Source organism: Cryptomeria japonica, chromosome 9, assembly GCF_030272615.1.
Source record: "Cryptomeria japonica chromosome 9, Sugi_1.0, whole genome shotgun sequence".
NCBI classification, from domain to species: Eukaryota; Viridiplantae; Streptophyta; class Pinopsida; order Cupressales; family Cupressaceae; genus Cryptomeria; species Cryptomeria japonica.
Genome location: NC_081413.1, coordinates 12,336,210 through 12,359,593, shown reverse-complemented (window position 1 = coordinate 12,359,593; position 23,384 = coordinate 12,336,210). Strand labels below are relative to the sequence as shown.

The following is a 23,384-nucleotide window of genomic DNA, read 5'->3' as shown; positions in this document are numbered from 1 at the left end:
CAATCCTTCCTTTGAGGGTCCTAGTGATAGTATTGTCTGGACTATGGTTTGTCGCAAGCGGAAGGGGAAGTCTTCTCCCCTCCCCCAAACCCATCTTTGTCAAGGCCTGGGTGCTTCTCCCCACCCTTGAGTTGAGTTTTGGGTTGTTGAAGGTTGGATAGATTTTGTTTTTACTTGTCTAACCTTGGTTTGTTCGGGGTTCGCACCCCTATTTTGTATTTACTCTTTATTGCCCAAGAGCTTTGTACTAAGGGTCAGCACCCAAGGATAACATGAAAAACAATCGTTATTTCTCCCCTTTGGTTTATAAAGACAATGCCACTTACATTGTTGCAACTGAATATGACATTTAGTAGTATTTCAATTGCAACAAATTAACCTGGAAACATGAACCAAGAGTACCTCATATACAACATATTGCAATTGTTTTAAAATTGTAAAATATTTATTAATTTTTAGACAAAATTCACTCGAGAAGATCTCCCAATATTTGTTATTGTTACATAAAAAAACATGTGATCATAAGCCAATTTTTGCCACCACATGCACAAGTTACATACTTTCAAAATGCTAACAGCTTTAAAAAAGGCATGCCCCTCTTTAATGCAATCTTAAAAACTGTGATTAAAATTTATTAAGTGGATAAATTAAACGACTGAGAATTTATACTCGGTGGAATCGTGGATGAATCTAGTTTCCAAAAAGTTAAGCTTCGTGGATAGGATGGTAAACACAAACAGAGATACTAATTTTCCTATTTTCTGAATAATTAATTCACAATTTCTAGTGTTGAACAAAATTGAAAATAATCAATTCTGAACTTAGACCTCTTGAAAATGGAAAGACTTACAAAATAACACCACCATCCAAACACTGTAGCTCTAATCTGGAATGTATTATCTTCCATCAAAAGAATGAAAGGACAATTATTTATTAAAGGCAAAACCGTTTGACCAATAACTCGAGAAAGCAGACTTAAGTTGCTTCTAGCAAGTTGTGCCAGTCCTCTCTAGCTTCCAACGGGCCATATCAGCTTATTCTCTGGTTCAAGCAGGGCATAATAATAGTAAAAACACCTTATATTAGCAGAGAACGCCTTGTAAGAACAAAAACACTTATATATCAACCAAAAAAACCTTAAGTATGCCTTGTAACAGCAAAAATGCCTTCAATAGTTCCTTCTAACAGCAAACACACCTTCAGAAGTTCTTTCTAACAGCAAACACACCTTCAAAAGTTCTTTCTAACAGCAAAAACACCTTCAACATAGTCTTTTGGATGTGATCTAATGGAAATGACTTAGTTTTGTGGGATAGGGTACAACATCTGATATGCTGTGGTAAGTTGTTCTGATTAATTTTTGTATGGTAAACGTGTAGAAAGAGGAAGCTTGAGAGATATTGGTAAAACTGGAAATAAAACTTACAACGAAAGAGGAATAAAGGCAGATGAAAATATATAATAAAAGTCTAAAAGCTCTGCTACCAATGTCGGACACAAAAATAGAATATAGAAAATATTAATAAATCAAATGTACAAAAATTTGACAAACAAAAAAATATTCAACGAAAACTTACCTTCTTGCATTCGTTGTATTCATTAAAATGACATACAATATACATATTTAACACTACAAAAATAACAGTTCAATTCAACTTCTACATGACTATTCAACTATAGAGAAAAAAATATAAATTACTAGCCTACTATTCTTGAGATTATGTACATTCGTGCTACATAGTAGCAACTCATAAAAAGGGTCTGCTAGATAAAAGTTGTTGACTTCACCCATACATAACCAAAGATGTCTCCATTACCTCTCGTTCACAGAGGTGATGCCAAAATGGAAAACCAAAAAGAGAGCACATCATTCTAGAACACACTTAGTGTGCTGTACAAAAAGTGGCTCAAGTGTCTGGATAACGAGTAAGCATGTGAACAAAAAGGATGAAATGGACCTAAAAAAATGAGTGCACCATTCCAAAACACTTTGAAGTGTGTTGCAAGAAAAGTGGCTTAAAAGAGTTGTCCATTAAGAGCACTGCCAACCATGAGTTCCACTCCAAAGTGTAGGGCTTTTGCGTAGGGGCATTTTTTCATTAGTAAAATGCACCAACAACATTAATAGGATGCAAAAACACTACAAAAGCAAACCAAAAGCAGTTTAGGGTCATTCATCACACGAAGAATTAATAAACAGAAGATGAAATGGACCATCCAAAAAAAGTGCATCTTTCTAGAATACAATTTAAGTGTGCTGCAAGAAAAAAGTCTTGTTCACTGCCAAGCATGAGTTCAAAGCCTAAGACAGTTTCACTCCAAAATTATCCATGAAATGTACCCAAAAACCATATAATCAGGAAGCAAACACACCAGAGAGTACATAAGCAAATGAAGAAAAATATATTTAGGCCATTTCACACACAACTAACAGATACTATAAGCAAATGAAGGGAATAAAAATAATAAACAGATGCTACAACTAACACCACAATCAAATACAATGATGATAGCATCAACCATCTAAACCTTTGTAAGGATGATAACACCATAAATAATAATAAAATAGTATCACAACTAGACTATCGGTAGGCAAAAAATATAAATAAACACACTAGCATATTTCCATATTTTATCTCCATATTTAGAATAATGATATCTATCCTAACATTCTGCTTGTTTAAAAAAGGAGAACATAATCATTGTCGTGAGTGTTGAATGTAAAATCTAAGTAGGTTCTTTTCAAATAACAAATATTCATACTTCTGGATAATCCTATAGTTCAACAGGTTACGGTCTTAGAATACATAAGATAATCACCACACTGTCAAATAGGTTAATACCATGCCTGCTAACCAAAACTTCTTGAACAATAACTTCTGGATAGTCCAAGATCAATATACAGCAACTGTACAAACCAAGCGACCTTATCAAAGCTTTCCAAAACAGTCGGATCAAAACCATCATGAAGGACTGCAAAAAAGCGCAGCCTTTATCAGTCACCAAATGCTTAAAAGCCTCACAAAGCTAAAATAAAAGGCAAGCACAATATTTAATTTTACATATCAAGAGCACAGCAAGCAATGCAATAGCAGGATCATTCTAATTTACAAAAAATTGCACCTGAGAGACTGCATTGGCATCTGCCTCCTTATTGGACTTCTGCCATTTTCTTTGGGACTTGATGCCCTACGTGGGCTCCTAACATCTGCAGCTCGAGGAGATCTAGACACACTGCGAGGGAAAGGTGACTGTGAAAAAGATCTTTCATCTGAATAGTAGTCTTCTTGAGCTCTGCGACCTCTGCATATTCAATAGCTGTACTTCAGAATAATCATATAAAAATTTATGATGCACAATCTGTACTTCAGAATAACCATATAAAAATTTATGATGCACAATCTCAAGCAAAAGTTTAACCTTCACCCTACAATGAGGGAGCAGAATATGTAATTTTACTTTAATAATCAATATTCTCACACAATGGGAAGTTTTCTCAGCTTTTACAAAATCATAGACAAATACCGACTTGTACAGTTTATTTGCAAGAAAATATTGGCTCCAAGAATTTATCTAGTCAATGGAATTTGAACAAATTCAGCCAGCATCTGCAAACTCTTTAATTTATGTGTTCTGGCAGTCGGCTAACCATTATAGATTTAAGTACCGACAGGGATCTATTTAGTATAGATGTTGTACATTGGAGCTCTGATAGGATCTAACCTGCACGACTTGGGCAGACATAATCACAGATTGCGGGAAAACAAGAAAGAGGCAAAATTGGGTATTAGAAAGTAAACATGTTGACTTTGATATTTTGTAACTCGAAAGTTGAAAATAAGTCAATTTTGCCCACTAAAAGGGTAAAGAAAAAGAACTGCACATGCACATGTTTCCTATATAATCTCCATCTGAAATTCAATATTTTTACCTGATTTAATGAGAACAATAGAAGAATATTATCCCTTATATAAAAAAATAAAATTTTAAAAAACACAATAACAAATAATTAATTTGTTCTTTAGAAACCTGGTAACCATTTCTTGTATCATTTTGAAACTTAGGCAGCAGTTTTCAACAGATAGAAATGCTTAATATTTTCTTATTTGTTCGAATCAATTTTTTTGTGACTAGACTAGAGAGCAGAGTTCATTCTAACAATTGTTTTGGATTTGATTTCAATTATAATTTTATGAAATAGCTAGGTCCTCAGGAGTAATTCAAGCGTATCAGAACATGAAGAGTCTCAAATGTAGAAATTGGAAACGCCTCTAATTCTGCTGCAACAACCTATCATACAATGAAGATCAGCACGGGCATGAAGAATATTTATACGTGATGACTTTACAACTAAAATAGAAGTCTCTTTCATATGGGAGAGTAATGACTACAACAGAAGACTGACCTCAACAAACAAAGAAATTCTAGAAGTCAACACGCAAACTTTGGGAGCCATCTCACAATTCAAAAGATTACAGTTGTTGAAGATCATTACTAATGAAAACTTCTCGAATAACTTTTGCCTGCCATCTTATAGAATATCACGACTCTGGACTTTCAAACTTTGATAAGCAGGGAAGCTCTTTTCTTTCTGGTAGTCTGCATGAACAAGTACAATTGCTTTCTCTCTTAGGATGTGTCACAAGTCTGGATTTTCAATAAGCAAGATGTCTCTTTTCTCTTTAGTAATCTGCATGAACAAGAACAACACATGTTACTCAAAAAGAATTGGCCTGAATTTGATGAACAGATTGTCTGAAACGCTGGATTGCTTGGATGATCACATCTGGATCCACATTGCTTTGTAAAAGGGTTATGTAAAAGGGTTATAAAGGGGTAATAAATATGAAACAATTATAGGATCGACAATGAAAGCAAGAAGATCGCTTCCAAACGTCAATTCTTCCTGCCTTTATGTCAGGTAAAGCCTTACAAAGTAGTTGAATGAATGTGATGGAAAACCTGGGACATTGAATGACACTAACACAAGGAAATCAGTTTCCTTGACATGGAAAACATGGTTTCTCCCAAGCTAAAGACAACAAGTCAATGCAAGCCAAGAACGAAATAAAAGATAAAAAGGCCCAATCTCACAAACAATAAATATTTAGGGCAACTTCCAAATAAGCTAACCTTGTTTAGACCGACATCACTTGCAAATGCTGGTCAAGCAGAACTAAACCACAAGTTGTAAAAATAATAAGGAACTTCGGAGATGAGTCTGGTTTCTCTTAAGCAAGCAATCTACTCAGAACAACAATAATGGTCAAGAACTCTCACACCTTAAGTTGTAGGCTGTTTACATGGATGCATGTCATTTGTATAAAGCTTGTGTGGACACATTAACTATACAACAACTAGAGGTTTAGTATAATCAACAGAAAACATTCATTTAGAGTATAACAAATCTTATATTAAGAACAAATTTCTATGATAAGACTGATGTTAACCCCCCATAAAATTAATCACGTAACTGCAACAAAGTCAGGTCGCTGTTTACTAAAGCTTCAGATGGGTTGTTAATTTCCAGCTTATGTGGAGATGGCTACACAAATCAAAATACTTTATTCATATTTATCTCTAATAAATTTTCTACATCTAATATTCAATGACTACTAATATATGAATCATAGTTTCAACCAGTAAGAATATCTTGTAGTTACCAAGAATAAACATTCATGGCACGGTATAAGAGAAGCAAGTTTCTTTAAGCAAATCAGACTACATTTCATGGTATCCACAGTAGCAGATTATCTTAAGAAAATATCAGCCAGGTGAACACGCACTGCATTACATACCCAATGCCTAAATGACATAAATTTAAACTTTTCTGAAAAAAAAATGTTCTAAATAATGACTATTCTTAATATATTCAGCATAGATCTCTTGCAAACAGAGTTACCCGCATTTATTATTTGTATTTCTGCTACGGGTTATTCAGTGCAGTGCTTTCGAAACTTGGATGTGAAAGTAGAAGGATGTGGCAAAGAACAATATATATTTAAAATATAAAACGATATCATCAAATAAAAATGCCGGTCATTAAATTCAATTAATCAACAGACTAGAGACGTAATATTGTATGTCTACAACTTTCCCCATAAAAAAAGGGTAGAGGCAATAAATAACTTCTGTTCAAATAAAAAGTATGAAGGAATGTTGATCTCAAGTTATATATAAATAGTGAATTAACAACTTAAAGACGTAATAGTGTTTCTCCAGTTTTTTCCTAAAAAAAAGGGTGAGGGTCTGATGATCTAGAATTACATATGAATAATTCAATTGAGAAGATAGGATAATGCAATCATAGTACCAAACAAAAGGTATTTCTCAATGGAAGAGCCAATCAATAAAGACTTAAAGTAACTACATAAAATGCCATATTTGCCAAAAATTGTCTAATTTACTAGTTTGAGTACACTTATTTTCCCCCAGCTTCGGTGGGTGTACTATAGATATATATTCACAATAACTATATTACAAATATGTCAAAATTAATAAATAATTTCTATATTATTATGTTGTAAATAAATTAATAATATATATATAAATGACTTTATTAACTTTTATCATTATTTATTATGTTAATAAATTTATTATATAGATAGAAACCTAATAATTTAGATTATTAAATAATAAAAACAAACGACTTTTCTGAAACCCACCATCAAAAGAAAATTGAAAAAGATGATAAAAATACAGGATACAGACACAATGAGCTGTGAAGGTAGTTATAAATAGTGGAGTACTGACAATCAAATTGGACAAGCACAAGGGATGTGTAAAATAAAAACAGCACCCTCTTCCATTTTTCTCAACTTCTTCTGCATCCCATGGCATAAAGACAAAAACCCCACTGCAGTACATGAGTGCAAACAGATTGGTCATATTAGCTCTTCCAAATGCTTCTGTTAAGGTGAAGCAGCTGCAGCAGCACATGATAAATTCATCAATGCCACCTGCTTTGCAAGTTTTTTTGGCAATTTTTTAAATCCCATGGGATGCAGCCAGGACACAGCCCTGATACCATTAGTACACTGCGGGTACGTAAAGCCACAACACCTCCCAAACCCAACCTGTCCAGTACAGCAACAAGCCAAATTTCTGAAGGATCCAGTAACCTAGAAATTTGTCAATGAAGGAACTTTGGCTAGAGGATATTTCATTACTTTGTGGTCCAAAGGCAGTTTTTGTACTGTGAAATATAGTCCTAATCACCATTAATTCAATCCTATCCACCCATTTGGTCAGTAAAATTAAAAGGAATGAGGAATTTTGAAGACTACTAACAAAAATGTCTCCAGTTAAGTAAGAGCCACAAGTTAGCCCTCCCTATAAATTGTCCTCAGCTTAAGGAAATTTTGAACAAACAAATCTTGCAATAAAGCCATGAATTCAAAAACCTCTCTTCTTCATTACCATTTGATATTACTTTAGTTTTCTTCGTTCCAAATGCATCTTACGAAAAGAAAAGCTGAAATCAAATATCTGCAAAGGTTATTTACCAAAATCTGGAGAAAACTCCCCAACTATATAAAAATTTGTAAGTCTCAATCATGCCAATGCTATTGTCTATCTTAGACATTAAAGTTCTATTTCAGGATGAACACACAATTGGAGTCAAAAATGTCTGCTTTAGAAACTTGTGGCTACAACTCGGAATCATCTTAAAGTGTGTCTTATAAGGAAGTGACCTAAAATCAAAATAATTGTTCAGGAACCGATTCTAATGAACATTAACTGACTCCATAAAGAGCCTGGAAGCTTCCTATTACCTTGATTAGTTTAATGGTTAACAAGATTGAGAGGAGTCATAACAAAAATGAAAAATATGATATGATAATTCAGCATATCAATACATTATGAAGAAACTAGTACGAGAGAAGGTTTATTAATAGATTTATAGAAAACATACCATTCAGCTTGCACAGCAAACACATGGCATAAGTAAAAGATAAGTACTTAAAATTAGCATCCTCTTCATGTATTGGATCAGAAATCAAGAAAAAGTAAGATTGTAAAATAGTAAATGCAAAAATAATGCTCGAGGGTAAATACATTGACAAGTAGTCTTACCACCAATAATGGACACAATACCACAATTTCTTGAGTCAAGATAAAAAACATATAAGAGCTATAACAGAAAACGGAAAAAAGAAAGATTTGAGTTTGAATTACAAGACAGAAAAAGAGCTTAACAACCAAAGAAAATACTGATGACATTTTGTTAGCTGATCAAATAAATATTCCCTGACAAATAACACTATAACAAATGCTCCCACCTTGAGCCATGTCCGGGTGGAGACGGCGAGCGTGTGTAGGCTGTCCAGGAACAAGAAAACATTAGGATTTCAATTCTCAAGACATGATTATACTTCAGAAAAAAAGTGAGTGTGGGATGCCAACAAACTTGCCTTCTCTTTGAAGAAAATCCTTATTTAAATAAGATGTGCTAAGGAATGAATTACATGTATCTAACAAGAGATCTGGCTTCTGGGTAAAATGCCTATAAACTCAAATTTCACTTCAATAATTATAGAAATATGCTTACACTGTCGACGACGCCTTGGAGAGCGTGGGGGTGAGCGCCTTCGAAAGCCACCTTCACCATATCTGCTGCTCCTACTATAAACAAATAAGCAGCCAGCAAAAAAAGGTTGGAATTTATAAAATGAATCAAATCATACAACAAACCCTGAATGACTCTTCAGCAAAAGAACATTCTACAATAAATTACTACCCAGTTCGTGCATTTGCTCTCATCTCCTGTGGATTTTTCCTGTTTTCTTCTGCAAAGACAATGGTAATTTCCCGTCCACCAATTATTTGATGGTTCATATGGTACTTAGCCTCTGCAGCGTCATCTGGATTCCTGTATTTTACAAAGCCGAAACCCCGTGGCTCACTGCAAGGGACACAACAGAAAAGTTACAATATTCAGTCTAACAGTTTTCAGGTTCAGGTTAATGAGCTAAACTTTTCAAAACTGTCAGAACCATCAACCAGTGTCCTTACCAACTACCTAATTTGAATTTATGCATTAGCAAGATCAATCCTACATCATTCACAGGTACAGCTTTCTAGTTGGATAGAGATTAGATTGCATTCCTTCAGCTTGTAATTTCCAGATGAGGAATTTTCAGATTGGATAATTGTTTAATACGGCTATTTCTTTTGATTTGATTGAGAATAACAACTTGGAGAACTGATGTGCAATGGTAGCAGTCAGTTAACTACTAGAACATTTGATGATTATACTCATCATTGCATTGCTTTATAAATATAGTAAAAATGTATCTTAACGAGCAAACTTCATTACCATAAACAATATGATGATACACACCCCAAAAACATTTTATACCAATAGTGATAAAGAGTAGTCAATTATTTATCGTATTATTGAATTTGGTCAAATTAACAAGCAAATAACATGTAGACTATATCTCAAGTAAAAGCATTTCCTGATAAATCAATATATTATATTATTATGTTACTTATGCATTCAAATTAAGGAAACCATAGCACATGGAAACTCAATCTAATAGCAAGGCATTTGTTAACTATCATTTAAAATAGTAACCAGCAATACAATTTTAACAAAACATAAAACTGAATTTAGACACTAAGATCATCCAATAGGACAATCTGGACTAAAAATTTGCTAAAAATGAATGTTTGAACTTTGAAATTATAAAAATGGGCATACCCTGTATAATAATTTCTTGGAAGATAAACATCTTTCACTGGTCCAAACCTTTCAAATGGTATTCGAAGATCCTCAGGCCTACAAAATACAAAATAAAAGTGATTGTAAAAATTAAAATCTTAATAACTATTTTATAATTTATACAATAATGAAATCAAACAGCAAAAAAAAACTTTTCATTGTACATTCACCAAACAAAATGCTCCCTTATTAGATTATCAATTACTTTCAAGATATGCAATTTCAAGGATCAGTCTCCATTATTAACAACTAAATTTACCTTTGAATATTCACATTAAGAAACATACCAACCATTTCAAAGAAAGTAAGCTACAATGTTTCCGCTGTCATGACAATAAAAAACTAAGTTGCCGGTTCGGATTTGGATTCGGGTTCGAGATTCGGGTTCGCAAATTCGTTCATTTTTTTGGGGGGGGGTGGGTTCGGGTCCGCTTTGGATTCGTCCGTACAAAAACATATAGAAATAAAAAAATAAAAATATATACATATATGCAGCAGTAAATAAATAGCAAAATACACCACCATATATATTAATGTTGTATACTTTTTGTCCAAATGGCAAATAACATAGCAAAATGCAAAAATACACCACCATATCAATGTTCGGTTGTGGGTGCTGGTATATTTCTCCATGGAAGTACCACCATTTATGAGCATCAACATTAGGTTTTATCTTTTTGACCTTTTTAGTGGTCTAATTTAGGGTTGGAGGTCAAATAGACTAAATTAGACAAAATAAAACTTCAAAAAAGATTAAAAAATTGACATATGCACCCAAATTCTTCCCAGGTTCTGCAGCTAGCATCCAAATTCTTCCTGGGTTCTGCGGCTGGTGCCCAAACTTCGCCTAAATTCCTTCCGGGTTCCTCTGAGCGAATTTACTGGGCTAAAAGCAAACCCTGGCAGAATTTGGGGTGAATTTCTAACGGACCAGTGTTTGGAGCAAACTGAACCCGGACCCAAAAAAACATAGCTTTGCAATAAGCCACAACGTTCAGTTTCAATCTGACCATAAATAATTCTGAATGAAGAGAAGATTCTAGCTTTTGATAACAGCCTTCTTTCATTCAATCATTTTACTAGGCATATTGCTCTCGAGTTTCATCCTAATTTGTCTGGCCTTTCAGGCCTGATCATACAGAGAAAGCAAAAAAAAATTAGAAATGGTTCCAACAATGAATTGCAGATAGAACACTTCAACGACAATCAAAAACTCTTTTTGCCCACTTGCACCTAATCCCCTCCCGTGGAAAAAAGATGGTCATCCTCTGCCCATGTTTGTGTCAATTTTTTGCAGAATACCTGTTTTCTACCATAATCCTTGCCTCTGGCAAATTCAAATGTCGCCCACTTTCTCTAAATGGTTGTCCTTTGTGCACCAACTTGTGTTCAATATATGGGTTTTGCTCCAGTACAGTTCTGTTTTCAAAGTATGGGTTGCTTTTCCGTCGGATTATCTCCAATCTGCTTAGAAATGTTCCAGATCACAGTTATTTATGGCATTTAATTTTCCACTTTAGCTAATTGTGGAGACAATACTCTGTGTAAACGCTTCTTCAATGGTGGTTAACATGTGTGTACATCAGGTGGCAGTTTTGTTTGCCAGCTGGTCCACACATAGCCTGGACAATGCTGATGTGGGCATTGGTGTAATGTCCCCATTTGGGAATTTCCTTAATTTAATCCTGAAACAACAATTCCAACTTAAGGTGAGGATTGTAATACATTTAATAAATATAATTTTATCAAAATTGAATATATCAAAAGTTTTAAGGCTAGTTTGGAAAAGTAGTACTTATCTTGATAGATTCTATGACTGGAGATATATGTTTCTATATTGTAAACATCCCCCTTAGACTATCCGATTGATATCTCACAATTAGTAGAGAATGGATAAAAAACACAAATAATTTTCCCAAACAAAAATCTTCAATCTTCAACAACATGTTGACTCCTCTTAGCCCATGGTTGACCTTTTGGTAATGCTGATTGTTCAGGCCACAAACAATAATCTGCAAGGCTTAAGTGGGCTAAAATAAAAACCACAACCAATATTCTGTGATGAACCCGTGAAAGATGAGGCCACCTGGCTTGGATGGCAATATTGGTTGCCAACTGTGCAAGTTTGTCTCCTTCCAGAAAAATCAGAGGAAGAAATCAGATTTATGCCAGCTGTTAGTCTTATCCTTTGTAGGAAAAAAGAACCAGATTTGGTCTGGAATCTTCTATTAGAACCATCGACTTCTTGAAGAAGCTTAGTTTTGTTTTGTAGTGGCAGTTGTATCCATTTTGTTTTGTAGTGACAGCTGTATCCTAGAAGGGAAATTAGATCTGTTTTGTCTTTAGCATCAAACCGCCCTAGGATTTCTCTTTGGCAGCTATGTGCCAACTGTCTGCAGCTATTTGTGAACCAGAAGCTTCTACCAACTTCAGCCAACTGGTTGCTAACTGTGGTTGGCCTCTTTACAGATTGGCATCCCTTCATTGAAAGCAATCAGATTGTTTACTTGCCTTGCACTACAAGTTAATGTACTGCCCGAAGTGGGTACATATTGAAGACTCTACTTTGTCTTTTGGTATGCTGAATATTTTGGTCTGCCTTTGTGCACGATTTGGGTCTTGGGACGGAACCCCCAAGAGGTCACCACTGCTGCTGCGTGTTGCTATTCGAGCTCTATATGGTCTTGAGACGAAACCCTCAAGAGCATGTGTTGCTGTTTGAATTCTATATTGTGTTCTATGTAATCTGAAAGCTCAAATTACTGTTGTAAAGAAATTCCATATCAATTCAATAGCAAATATATTCCTCATTTTGCAGTTCCTAAGTTGAAACGTGTTTATTAATGCTCTAAATCTGTGTAGCACTAAAAATCTGAATGTTCTATAAGTAATTTTATTTATTTTCCTAAACCAGTCTGAATCTATATTGTGCAGCCAGTTTGTTTCTTTGAATTTAACAGTTTAAGTACAAAGATTTAGATCATACAGACCTTAAGGTCCTTACATATTCCAAAGTCTTCCAAGTGGGTTCCATTCCCTTTAATGGAGCTGCTGCTAGAAACACAATAATAATTGTGAAATCTCCAAACCTTTTCTAATTGCTGCAAACATTGTTTAAGAATTCTTTTATTATAAGAATATGAATAATTATTGTGTGGCGCCCACAAAGCACTTTGACTAGCTTATTCTATTCTAATACTAATTAATCTAAATGTCTATTGAAGTACTCTTCCTTTAATTTTGATATCTATGTCAGATCAAGATCCTCCCACGTGGTATAGGCCATTGTTGTCTCTAATTTAAACTTATGTGCTGGCAATTTGTAAGCCAAATGGATCAATGCTCACCAGAGCAGATCCTGTCAAGGAATTATAAGTAAATAAGTTTCTAAGTTCCATATTCATATCTCTGCTATCTCTGATCTATCTTGAAGACATATACAAGTTGAGGTGCGCAAACTGCAGAAGTAAAGAGAGGTTTCTGCTCTTTCTGATGTGTCACTGTGGAATATATGCTACGAATTTCTCCTTACTGATAGCAACAATGCCATGTAAAGCGATGACTGATTTGGCAATAGTCTTACACTGATAAACTTCTCCAATTGCCTATGGTGATGGATGACGATCGTTGTCTCAGACTTACACTTGGAAGATATGCAATTTTCTTGGTGCTGTGTCTGATGTAATCTTTTGAAGTATGTAACCTGCTTGAGGCCAAAGGCAAATGCTCTATTGCGCAGATCCAAATATGGATACAACTGAATAAGCAAAGACAATATTCCCCCTTTTTCTTACTCTCCTCTTTTAATCCTTATACATAATCTCCTTATGAGCAAGACATATCTCTTCACAAAGGAAGAGTCGCATCCCATGATGAATAGGTCCTTAACAAATAATTAAAATGGCACCTCTTGACTTAATTATGCTGATCGCACCTCAAATTAGATAACTAATCAAGGATTGGTTAGCATTATTTTTATGGACTTCCCTTGGCAGCAATAAAGACAATATCATGTTTTAATTTGCTTATTCGATAAACACTCATGGATGATTTAATACTTAGGGATTGCTGTTTGCTAGTCTGCCCAATGTCACCCTCAATTCATGGATTACTTATCATGACATTTGAATGCTTGACCTCCTTTACTCGATTTGATGATAGTATATATTGCTGTCTGTTCTTTCTATGAAGACGACAGAGTTCATTATTAATCTATAGTATCTGATCAAGGGTTCACGATGCAACCAGCCATCCAATTAAGAGACTCGCCCCTGGTGAAACTCGTCCTTTGTTTGTCACTTGTCCTCTGCATCCTTTTACTTTCAAATTGCCGTTACTCAATTTATGCTTTTTCTGTAACTTCAAGCCTTTCTGCATTCTAGGCATTGGCCATGGAAGGGAAAGACCACAACACCGAATTCATATAAAGTTGATTATACATTGATCATACTTGACCATTACTAATCACATAAAGTCGGCTGTTACAAACCAATCTCTTGCCACCATACTAATGAAGTTAGTCCAAACCAACTGGCCACCTTGTTCTAAAGTGGCCTTTGTAGCTTGGTCTAGTGATCATTGTCATTTGTCATACACTTATCGCTGCTGCTTATTCGCATCATTCACATTATTCATAAAGATAATACAAGGAGCTTTCTCGATATCAACAATATTTGATGAGGTTCAGTTTGGGGGACATCACAATTGGCCATTTGGTTGTCAAATGTGGGCAGTGATGCTCATTGTCAAAGGATTTCTACTTTGGTTGTGGGACTCTGGTTTTTTGTTTCTTGCTCTTTGTTGCCTTATATGGGTTGTTTCTATGATGCCCCTGCATAGGCTTTTTTCTCTGCTGCCATTGAGAGGGCTTTTCCTGTCACCCCTGCCTGGACGATGGTTATGTAGGCATTGGCCATTAGGTTGTCAAATGTGGGCAGTGATGCTCATTGTTGAAGGTTTTCTACTTCGGTTGTTGGACTCTGGTTTTTTGTTTCTTTCTCTTTGTTGCCTTATATGGGTTGTTTCTATGATGCCCCTGCATAGGCTTTTTTCTCTGCTGCCCTTGAGAGGGCTTTTCCTGTCACCCCTGCCTGGATGTTTTCTATGCTTTTTAGCTCTTCGGTTCGTATGGTCTTTGGTTTATCGCTTTTCTAGATAGATTCCTATTGAACTCCTTGAATTATATCGAAAATTTACTTAATACTACATTGCTGAATTGGAATCAGGTGTGTGTACATAGGTAAAGTATGGCAGAATTTTTTTGGGCAGTTGGGTACTTTATGGGTATGTCCAAACATTAAAAACTATAAAATCATAAAATGTATACATATTTGCACCCAAAATAAAAAAAATAATTCAAATACCACATATCATGCATATGCTAAACAAAACTACCATAAGTATTACAATTTTGAAACAAAATATACTAATTCATGATCAATTTGTCAAGATTCGAGTGTCGTTATAGATATTCACTGTTCATTGGTTCAATATAAAAATAATACAATCAATAAACATCACCATATGGGGTCATCACAAAGACCAACATCAGGATCATAATTGACATTACATGATGCGGATAGATTAGAAGAACCACATGCAAGCTCACTGCCACTGACACAAAATATGTTGGATATCCAACTCCACAAAAAATAAAGATTGTGTGGTAGCAGAAAAAACCAAGGCAGTTTTCTCTGGATCTATAGCCCACAACTTCATGCCCCCTTGCTTGTACACATTTGTCTATAGCAAGAAGGCACAAGTTGGTATGCACATAAACTAGCTCCTATGCCTTGCTGCTAATAAGTTATGTTTCACTATGTGGATAAAGGAGTATGTACACGAGTTCCACTTAAACGAAGAAGAACCAACAACCTATGGAGGCAATGTGAGAGAGCTTTAGTTATAAAATGATAAAATTTAAAATTTAAAAAGTGCAACAAAAATTACGAAACTTACTTGCTAGAATGATCCTACAAGTCTAGAGATGTGGTGATGTATGGCCATTGAGGTACCACCAAACTTGAACATCCTTCATATACTTGTCACAAAGAGCAGAAACACTTTGACTGTAAAAAGGCTTCAAACTTAGCAAACTCATTTGTAACTAAATCCTCCATTTCAAGATCAAGGAAAAGTTTGGGAGGTGATTTTCTATACCCTTGGCTGAGTTTTGCATCTATGTAAATGGCACCCTCAACAACATAGCAAGAATCTCATCATGGTAACATTTGGGAATCAATGCAAAGTTGATAAGATGTAGTGGAGTGGTCATTTTATTCTACCACTCAACACAAATTGTTTGCACCTCTAAGAATAAAGTTTCTTGAGGATCTTGCTCTTATTCATTTTTTATGGGCTTCATCTCTTCTCGATCATTCAATCAATACCATTGTATACCTCTCCCAAACATCACTTACCCATGTCAATAAAACGAATCATACTCATGATGGGTTTGGTGAAATTAAGAAAATACTCCATGCACTCCCACCAAGTGTCTGTAGACACTAACCTACTACTGAGACGGAGGGGTGGGACTGGGTGAATCAGTAGTAGACTTGATACTTTAATAATCTTTAATCCAAAATCCTTTATCAACTTCAAACAGAAATTTGAAAGATTTAACAAACTGAAACTGAAATAGATGCAACCACAAGAACAAACAACACAAGATTTTTACATGGAAACCCAATTTGGGAAAACCACAGTGAGAAACGTTGCTAGGATCAACTGTCCTAATCCAGCCTCACAGTTGAAATGATTACAACTTTAAGGGCACCAACCCAAGGAATCACCAAATCCCTTCTCTATTGAGCAACAACTCAACCAAAGTCCTTTAATTGAACATCAATACTCCAAATATTCAAGGTCTTGAGCACCAACTCTAAGACCAACAATCCAGAATCAAATCAGTTACAGAGCATGTTCATTTACAGTTTGAAGATACAATCTAATTGCATCAATAGAATATATTTTCATCAAGTTGATTCCAACAATCAGGCATAAAAGATGTATTAAAATACTGAATCCTTATATCTGATGTCTTTGAATGAATGCACAATAATGTATTGAAACTAAGACTGTAAAAGTATCTTCTGAATATCCAAAAATCTGTAAACCACTTATTCATATGCTGCTGCTTGGAACATGCCTAAAACTGAAACTCAACTTCAGAGAAACTGACATTGTCAAAACATTAATGATAAACATTTAAATCTCTGTGAATTATTCAGAATATTTCAACAATTGTCACTGCTGTATAAGAAGTGAAAATCTGAACCAAAATATAATCAGTATTGTATAAGAAGTGAAAATCTGAACCAAAACATAATCAACAGCACTGAATCTTCTATGCTCCTTATACCTGTCACAGACAACCATTTACAGTGCAGAAATCTCCTATCCAATTCACCAGTGCAGTATACAAACCATCTTGTCACCTTTTCAAATGAATATAAATTCATTAAAATACTTCCATTGACTCCATACAAATTGTTTTCCAACAACCCAGTTATACATGTATTCCAGTCTTACACGTATTCTCTTATTCACAAACCACACCACTAAAAAATTCTTTGTTCATTATTTTTAAAGACTTCCTTCGGTTAAGTAGTTGTAAGTCAGTTACTTGAATCAATAACCACTTTCCATAATTGCTTTTAATTAACAACAAACAAATGCTAAAGAACATCTGTCGGTTGTAGAAACTTCTCCTGTTCACAACCGAATCAATACTTATTATGTCTTTATATTCCAACCAAAATACATAATGAAACAAAGTCAATATATCGCTGTGACTGTATTGTGAAGGATTCGAACAAGAGTGCATTTAGAAGAATTCGAACGAATTACAAGAGAGGTATATCTTTATGATTATTTGATTTTGTATTGCCTTTTATTTCTACTGAATGTACTGCTGTGAATTTGTTTTTGACACTGAAGTACAATCAATTAATATCACAAACTAGTGTTGAGAAAAATATCTTGAATCGTCACCAATACCGACTTCAATATCAGTATGCCGTGTAGACCTGCCTCTATCGCTGTGACATCAATGACAAAATGGGCTAACAGTGTCACCTAGGATCATCTGCTTTACATTTCTTGCCCTCGCCATTGGATTGCCACAATTGGAGTCAACTTTGTCTGATAACCATGCTAGAAAGTGACTCCCGCACCTTCACAAATCATCTTAAGACAATTGTGTTGGATGTGAATCAAGTCTCAACAATCAATTCAAAAATTAAAATTATAACAAAAAAGAAAGCATACCTAAAATTTTAAAAATAGATTTGTAATTGCTATAGTGAAACATAAAATTTAATAATTATAGTATTTAATTACCTTCTTCAACTCGAATTGCAAGAATGGTCTAAAAATGGACTACAACACGTGGCAGTTTGTGATGAACATTTGGATCTCTTCAGCCTCAGAATAGACTTGTTTGATCCGAATTATTTCCTTGTCCAACTTTTGTAGCATTTAGTCAAGCAAGTGGATAGCACAAGGTGTCCAAAGTATGTGGAAAACTTGCCTCAACCAAGTAAGGAACAAGAACCCAAGGGTTTGGCTCTCCTATTAGGCCTGTAGTTGAACCTATTCATATTTTGAGATCATGATTTGCATTTATAGGCCTGGGATTCACTTTCCATACTCATCAATTGTCAAGATGGTATTTGGTGATTTGTTTCTCACCATGGCACATGGATATTGTGCCAATACTGATACCTCATTCGTCATTGTTGTCATGTTGTTGGAGGCTAGGGAGCCAAAGAAGGTGGTTATGAATATCTTTGTGCGATGGCTCTAATCAAACAACATTGAAGATTGGAGCTTGATAGGTTTTTGGATGATGTGTTGTTGATGAGCACACGATTATGATATATCAATCTTCTTATATTATGGATTATTCTGGGCAGAAGTTAGGCCCTTTTTTGTAATGTAAACTTCTTATTTATATATTAATAAAAATCTCTATTATCAACGGAAAAAAAAAATCATACACATGAGAAGAACACAATAACATATGATATTTACCTGGTAACCCTTACAGGAGAAAACCAAAGCAAAAATATTGCTTTTATTAATCTTCTTTTTACAAATTTTGTAGGCACCAACCCCTCAATTTGTAGGTACCAAGCACCACTGCTAAGCACCAACTTAGCAAGAGACAACAATCTCTCCTTTAGGAAGCACCAACTTTCAAAGCAAAGTACCACCTTCTATGTTGCGCCTTCAATGGATGGTGGACATTATGATGATATTATTTATCTCCTACATATGTTCACCTTATGATTCTCTTCTTCTCATTAAAAATAATATAAATATACTTCTATGATCACACACACTTGCATATTCTTTCCATATATTCTCCTTATCTTTTCACATACATATCCATTATAGATCTCTCATATATGTTTTATAAATCTGCTCAAATCTGATACAACACATGTTTGTATATTCTCTCCACTCTTGATCTCTTTGAGTGTTCTTTCTATTCAATTCATTGTTTCACTCAAATCGTGCATATTTTTCTCTTTCAAATCTGCTTATTGAACAATCTTTTATATCTTCTTTATGTATAAATCTGTTGATATGTATATATATTTTTCTCTTGCACTTACCTCCACAAATCTCACTCACATCTTATATCTTCATGTCTTCACGAAATGATGCATCTATTAGAGAAGAGATAACTATTTGAATTGATGTGTCTTTTAGTTTATAAATCTATCCTGATCATGTATATATCTTCCTTACAAACCTGTCTTGTCTTTATATTTCCTTCATTATGATATTCTCTTCTCCTGAAGGTCTGCTATGAGTCTGTTCATAAATCTCCCATAATGGCTGCCTTTAAATTCACTCTAACAGTCCTCACAATCCCTTCATAAAATCTGCAAATATACTCCTTAAGATCTGCTCTTCATAAGCTTGAACCTGCTGGTGTACTAGTAATACAAATTTCTATTTGTCTTCCACACATGCCCCTCACTTCTTCCACATCATATTCTCCACATGCCACAAATTTAATTTATATCTTCATTCCTCCATGAAGAGAGCTCTTAGAAAAGAGAACTCTTTGAAAAGATATCACCCTTTGTTAATAATTTCACCTTTTATGAACTAATCGCTGCTCTTTAAACATTTTATTTATCTTCAAATATTTATTGTGATCTTTTTATATATTTTATTTTCATCGCATTTCTTCACAAACTTGATGCAATTATTTCCATTTATTTTCTTTCTCAAATCTGCATACTATCCATGGATCTGTTGTTGTGTATTTATATTACATGTTTTACGCACCACTTAAACCTTCTCCTTAATTCACAAACATATTTTATAACTCCATATCCTAGAGAAAGGATGCATCTCTTGTAAGAGATAACCCATACCTTCAAATCTTATAGTAACAATGGATATGGAAGATGTTATTTTTTCCTTGATAAATCACTTGCCTGGAAATCACAATTGAAACATCAAGTAGGACAGGACGAGTATTTAGAATATATACTTTACAATCACGCTTGAGATCCTATAGAAACCTAGTACCTCATAACAGTTTTGTACCAAGGATGACTGAATAGCCTACAAAGTTTATGTAAATCCATTATTTTCAGGAAAAGACAACCTGAAGCTAGCCATATTTTCTAGTAAAAAAATATAATTTGTAGAAATTATTAGAATTAGAATAGAAAAAGGTGCAACTTATTAGAAATTTGCAAATTCCTTTTTAAAGTAATTATTATTATGAAACTTCACAAAGAGCATTGACCCTAAAAAAGACTTGTAAATTTGTAAACTCTACTGCAAAATCAATTATTGGCATTGACTTAGATAAAAGAAAAGAAAGAAGAATCACTCCTATAAATGAGTAGCCAACACACATTGGTAAAAATAAAACTTCGTCAAAAAATAGCGAAAAATAGCAATGCTGTAAAGAAACTTTGTTGAAAATACCAAAAGACAGCATTGCTAAAAGAAACTTGCTTGAAATTTGAAAAAAAATGCATTACTAATAGAAAGCTTGGAATGATTGGAAGGCGGCATCCAACACCTATCCAATTGGAGGAAAAAACTCAAAATTATGCATTATACTTCCAAACAAAGTATAGTCCAATCAATTAAAATTTAGAAATCTAAAATTCTTTTACCTATCATTTCATTGGCAAAAAAACTAAAAGTCAACAAAGGGATTATGACAGGGCCCACAATAGCAAAAAAAGTGTAAATGCATCCCTTCAGTTAAGTGTCAACACAACGATCTGCCCAACTGGACATGACCTAGTAGTGAGACAGCAATTTCCATGGTTGTAGCCAGGTTCAATTCACACTGGGAATGATCCTATCGATGAAATGGCTGAATTGGACACATCCAGATCAAACTGAGTGGAAATCTTGGCAGAGTATAAGCCACCCATGTTTACAATTTACAAGAGGGAAGTACAATACTCCAACTAAGCCACAAGGATTTCAAACCACAAATAACTCAATTCTGTGTTACTTAAAAGTCAAACCTTGAATTACCATAAACCCTAGCATTTTTTCAAACCCGAGTTTAATAGAATCCCTTAAGAGTTCCAGAAAATGCACAACATGGATTCTGAATTACAAATCCTGCACCTTACCAAAAAACCAAACAACCCAAAGAATTTCAACCAAAATTTATTAAGCAGTAAAACCAAAAAACGGGGCAGAAACTGCTAGGGACAAGAAAAGATAAAATACCCAGATACCCCAACAATTTTTCAAAACATTAACTTCGTCAAAAGCCTTGAGATCACAAAGCGTGGGTGTCAAAATAAACAATAAGCTATGTAGACCAAAGAAGTAAGAATCACATTGCAATAAAAAAAATAGGCAGGAACCCTAAACACGTAGTATGGAAAAAACATAGCACGAAACCCACATTTAGCAGAAAACCTAAATTCATTTTAAGGCCAAACCAACCCAACTCCCAGAATCGTATGGAAATAAATTCCACATTGCAGACAAGAAACGCAAATTTATGTTACAGCCAAAAGAAACAGGCGTGAAGCCTAGAAACATACGGAGCAATGCATGATACCAAACCCATATATTTAATAATAACACTAAAAAGTTTATCTAACACTCGGGAAAAGCCAGATTTTCGCAGATGCAAAACATTGCCTTCAAAAATGCAGACTACGAAAATAAAAATTGCACTATAACAAAAACATTAAGCGAAAACCCAATTCCCTTAAATATAAAGAGCGTTTCTCGACAAGAATTCCATATTAAAACCCACAAACTCCGACACATGCAAAACATGGGTTTCAAAATTTTAAATATACAAAGTATATTACAGACCAGATATGTTAACTTGAACTGCAAAGAAAACAGTTCCGAAAATTCATGGTAGGATATAATCGATTGGCTGAAGCCCTAGTTTCATCAAATCCTTTAAAAGAAAAATTCCTGCAAATGTAAGACATGGATTTTAAGCAAAAAAACAGCAATGTAGAACCAAAATGCCAACAAGCATACAGAAAACGCTGCCAGAAAATTACATGGCCCGAAAACCTTATTTAGCGTAAACCCTAATTTTATCAAGTCCTTTTCAAGAGCTTAACTCTTTCAAATTTAGCATATGGATGTTGAAGCAAAAGTTCCGTATTACAGACTAGAAATATAAATTTTGATTATTAATTAAATAAATAACAAAAACACTAAGCAAGCACGAAACCCTTTTTTAGAAGAAACCATTATTTCAGCAAACCCCCTTCAAAAGATAAATTCTGACACCGCGATACTTTAAGAGAAAACAAAAACCAAAAAATAAATACAGAGTAAAAATCCATGGGCCATAAAAATATGCTGACCTTGCATCGAGAGAAATATTTCGAACAAGAAGCCCAGTTGGTGCCGAGGATCTCCTGTCCCTAAATCCTCTGAAGCGTTCCCTTTCTCTGTAATCATCATATCGCGGCTTTCTGCGAGGAGGGCTTCTGCTGCGGCTTCGGCTTCTTCTGGGGCTGTAGCTTCTGCTACGGCTCATGCTGCGGCTTCGATTTCTCCCCATTGTTTTTTTAGGCTTTGCTTTCTTCCAGGGGATTAAAGCAGTTCAAATGGCTGTGTATACTTTATATGACAAAGTTTGAATGGATTGCAGATCATCCAAACGGGTAATTAACGAGGATTAATCAACCTAAACTAAAATTCCTGGGTTTTGTCGCATCCAAAATTCCTGGCCGTGTCGACTGAGGTCGTAGACGGCTTGTATTTTATATATTTTCCTGTAGCCCGGAACTTTGAAGGTGGGAAGTTCTGTCTTCCTTGTTTGGGGTAGAAAGGAAGAGGCGCCCAAATTATAATTAAAATTTTAGAAAGATTATATAAAATAAAAAAATAATTATTAAATTTATGATCATCAATGTTTATGAGAATCAAAATATTGATTAGTTAGGAAGGAGCTTGTGATCTAACATAAATGTTTCTTTGGTATATTAATAATAAGAATATTGTTGTCAATATTAGTATCAATATCAAGATCGTAATATATTAGATCTTTTTGAGTTCTATTGGCTTCTAGACATACACCATTCTTGTTTATCTAGTATCAATATCAAGTTCGTAATATATTAGATCTTCTTTAGTTTCATTGTCTTCTATACATACGTCATTCCTCTTTATG

At 34.5% G+C, this 23,384-nt stretch overlaps 1 protein-coding gene across 5 annotated transcripts; it reads right to left on the bottom strand.

The window, feature by feature from the left end:
- Positions 1 to 2,602: 2,602 nt before the first annotated feature.
- On the bottom strand, positions 2,603 to 23,048 carry LOC131077165 (serine/arginine-rich SC35-like splicing factor SCL28). 5 transcript variants are annotated; one of them, XM_058014603.2, is made up of 8 exons: positions 11,309 to 11,361; positions 11,030 to 11,191; positions 9,707 to 9,784; positions 8,741 to 8,905; positions 8,552 to 8,625; positions 8,283 to 8,322; positions 3,124 to 3,303; positions 2,603 to 2,973 (listed from the first exon to the last, which is right to left on the bottom strand). In XM_058014603.2, exons 1-8 carry the CDS (start codon positions 11,344 to 11,346, stop codon positions 2,964 to 2,966), a joined length of 747 nt encoding a protein of 248 aa, XP_057870586.2. In that variant the 5' UTR covers positions 11,347 to 11,361; the 3' UTR covers positions 2,603 to 2,963. The 5 variants fall into 5 exon arrangements, 2 of the variants coding, with proteins under 2 accessions (XP_057870586.2, XP_057870585.1); XM_058014602.2 differs by lacking the exons at positions 11,030 to 11,191; positions 11,309 to 11,361 and adding an exon at positions 22,573 to 23,048; XR_009113549.2 differs by lacking the exons at positions 2,603 to 2,973; positions 11,030 to 11,191; positions 11,309 to 11,361 and adding exons at positions 4,496 to 4,690; positions 22,573 to 23,048 and having other exon boundaries at positions 3,167 to 3,303.
- Positions 23,049 to 23,384: the final 336 nt, after the last annotated feature.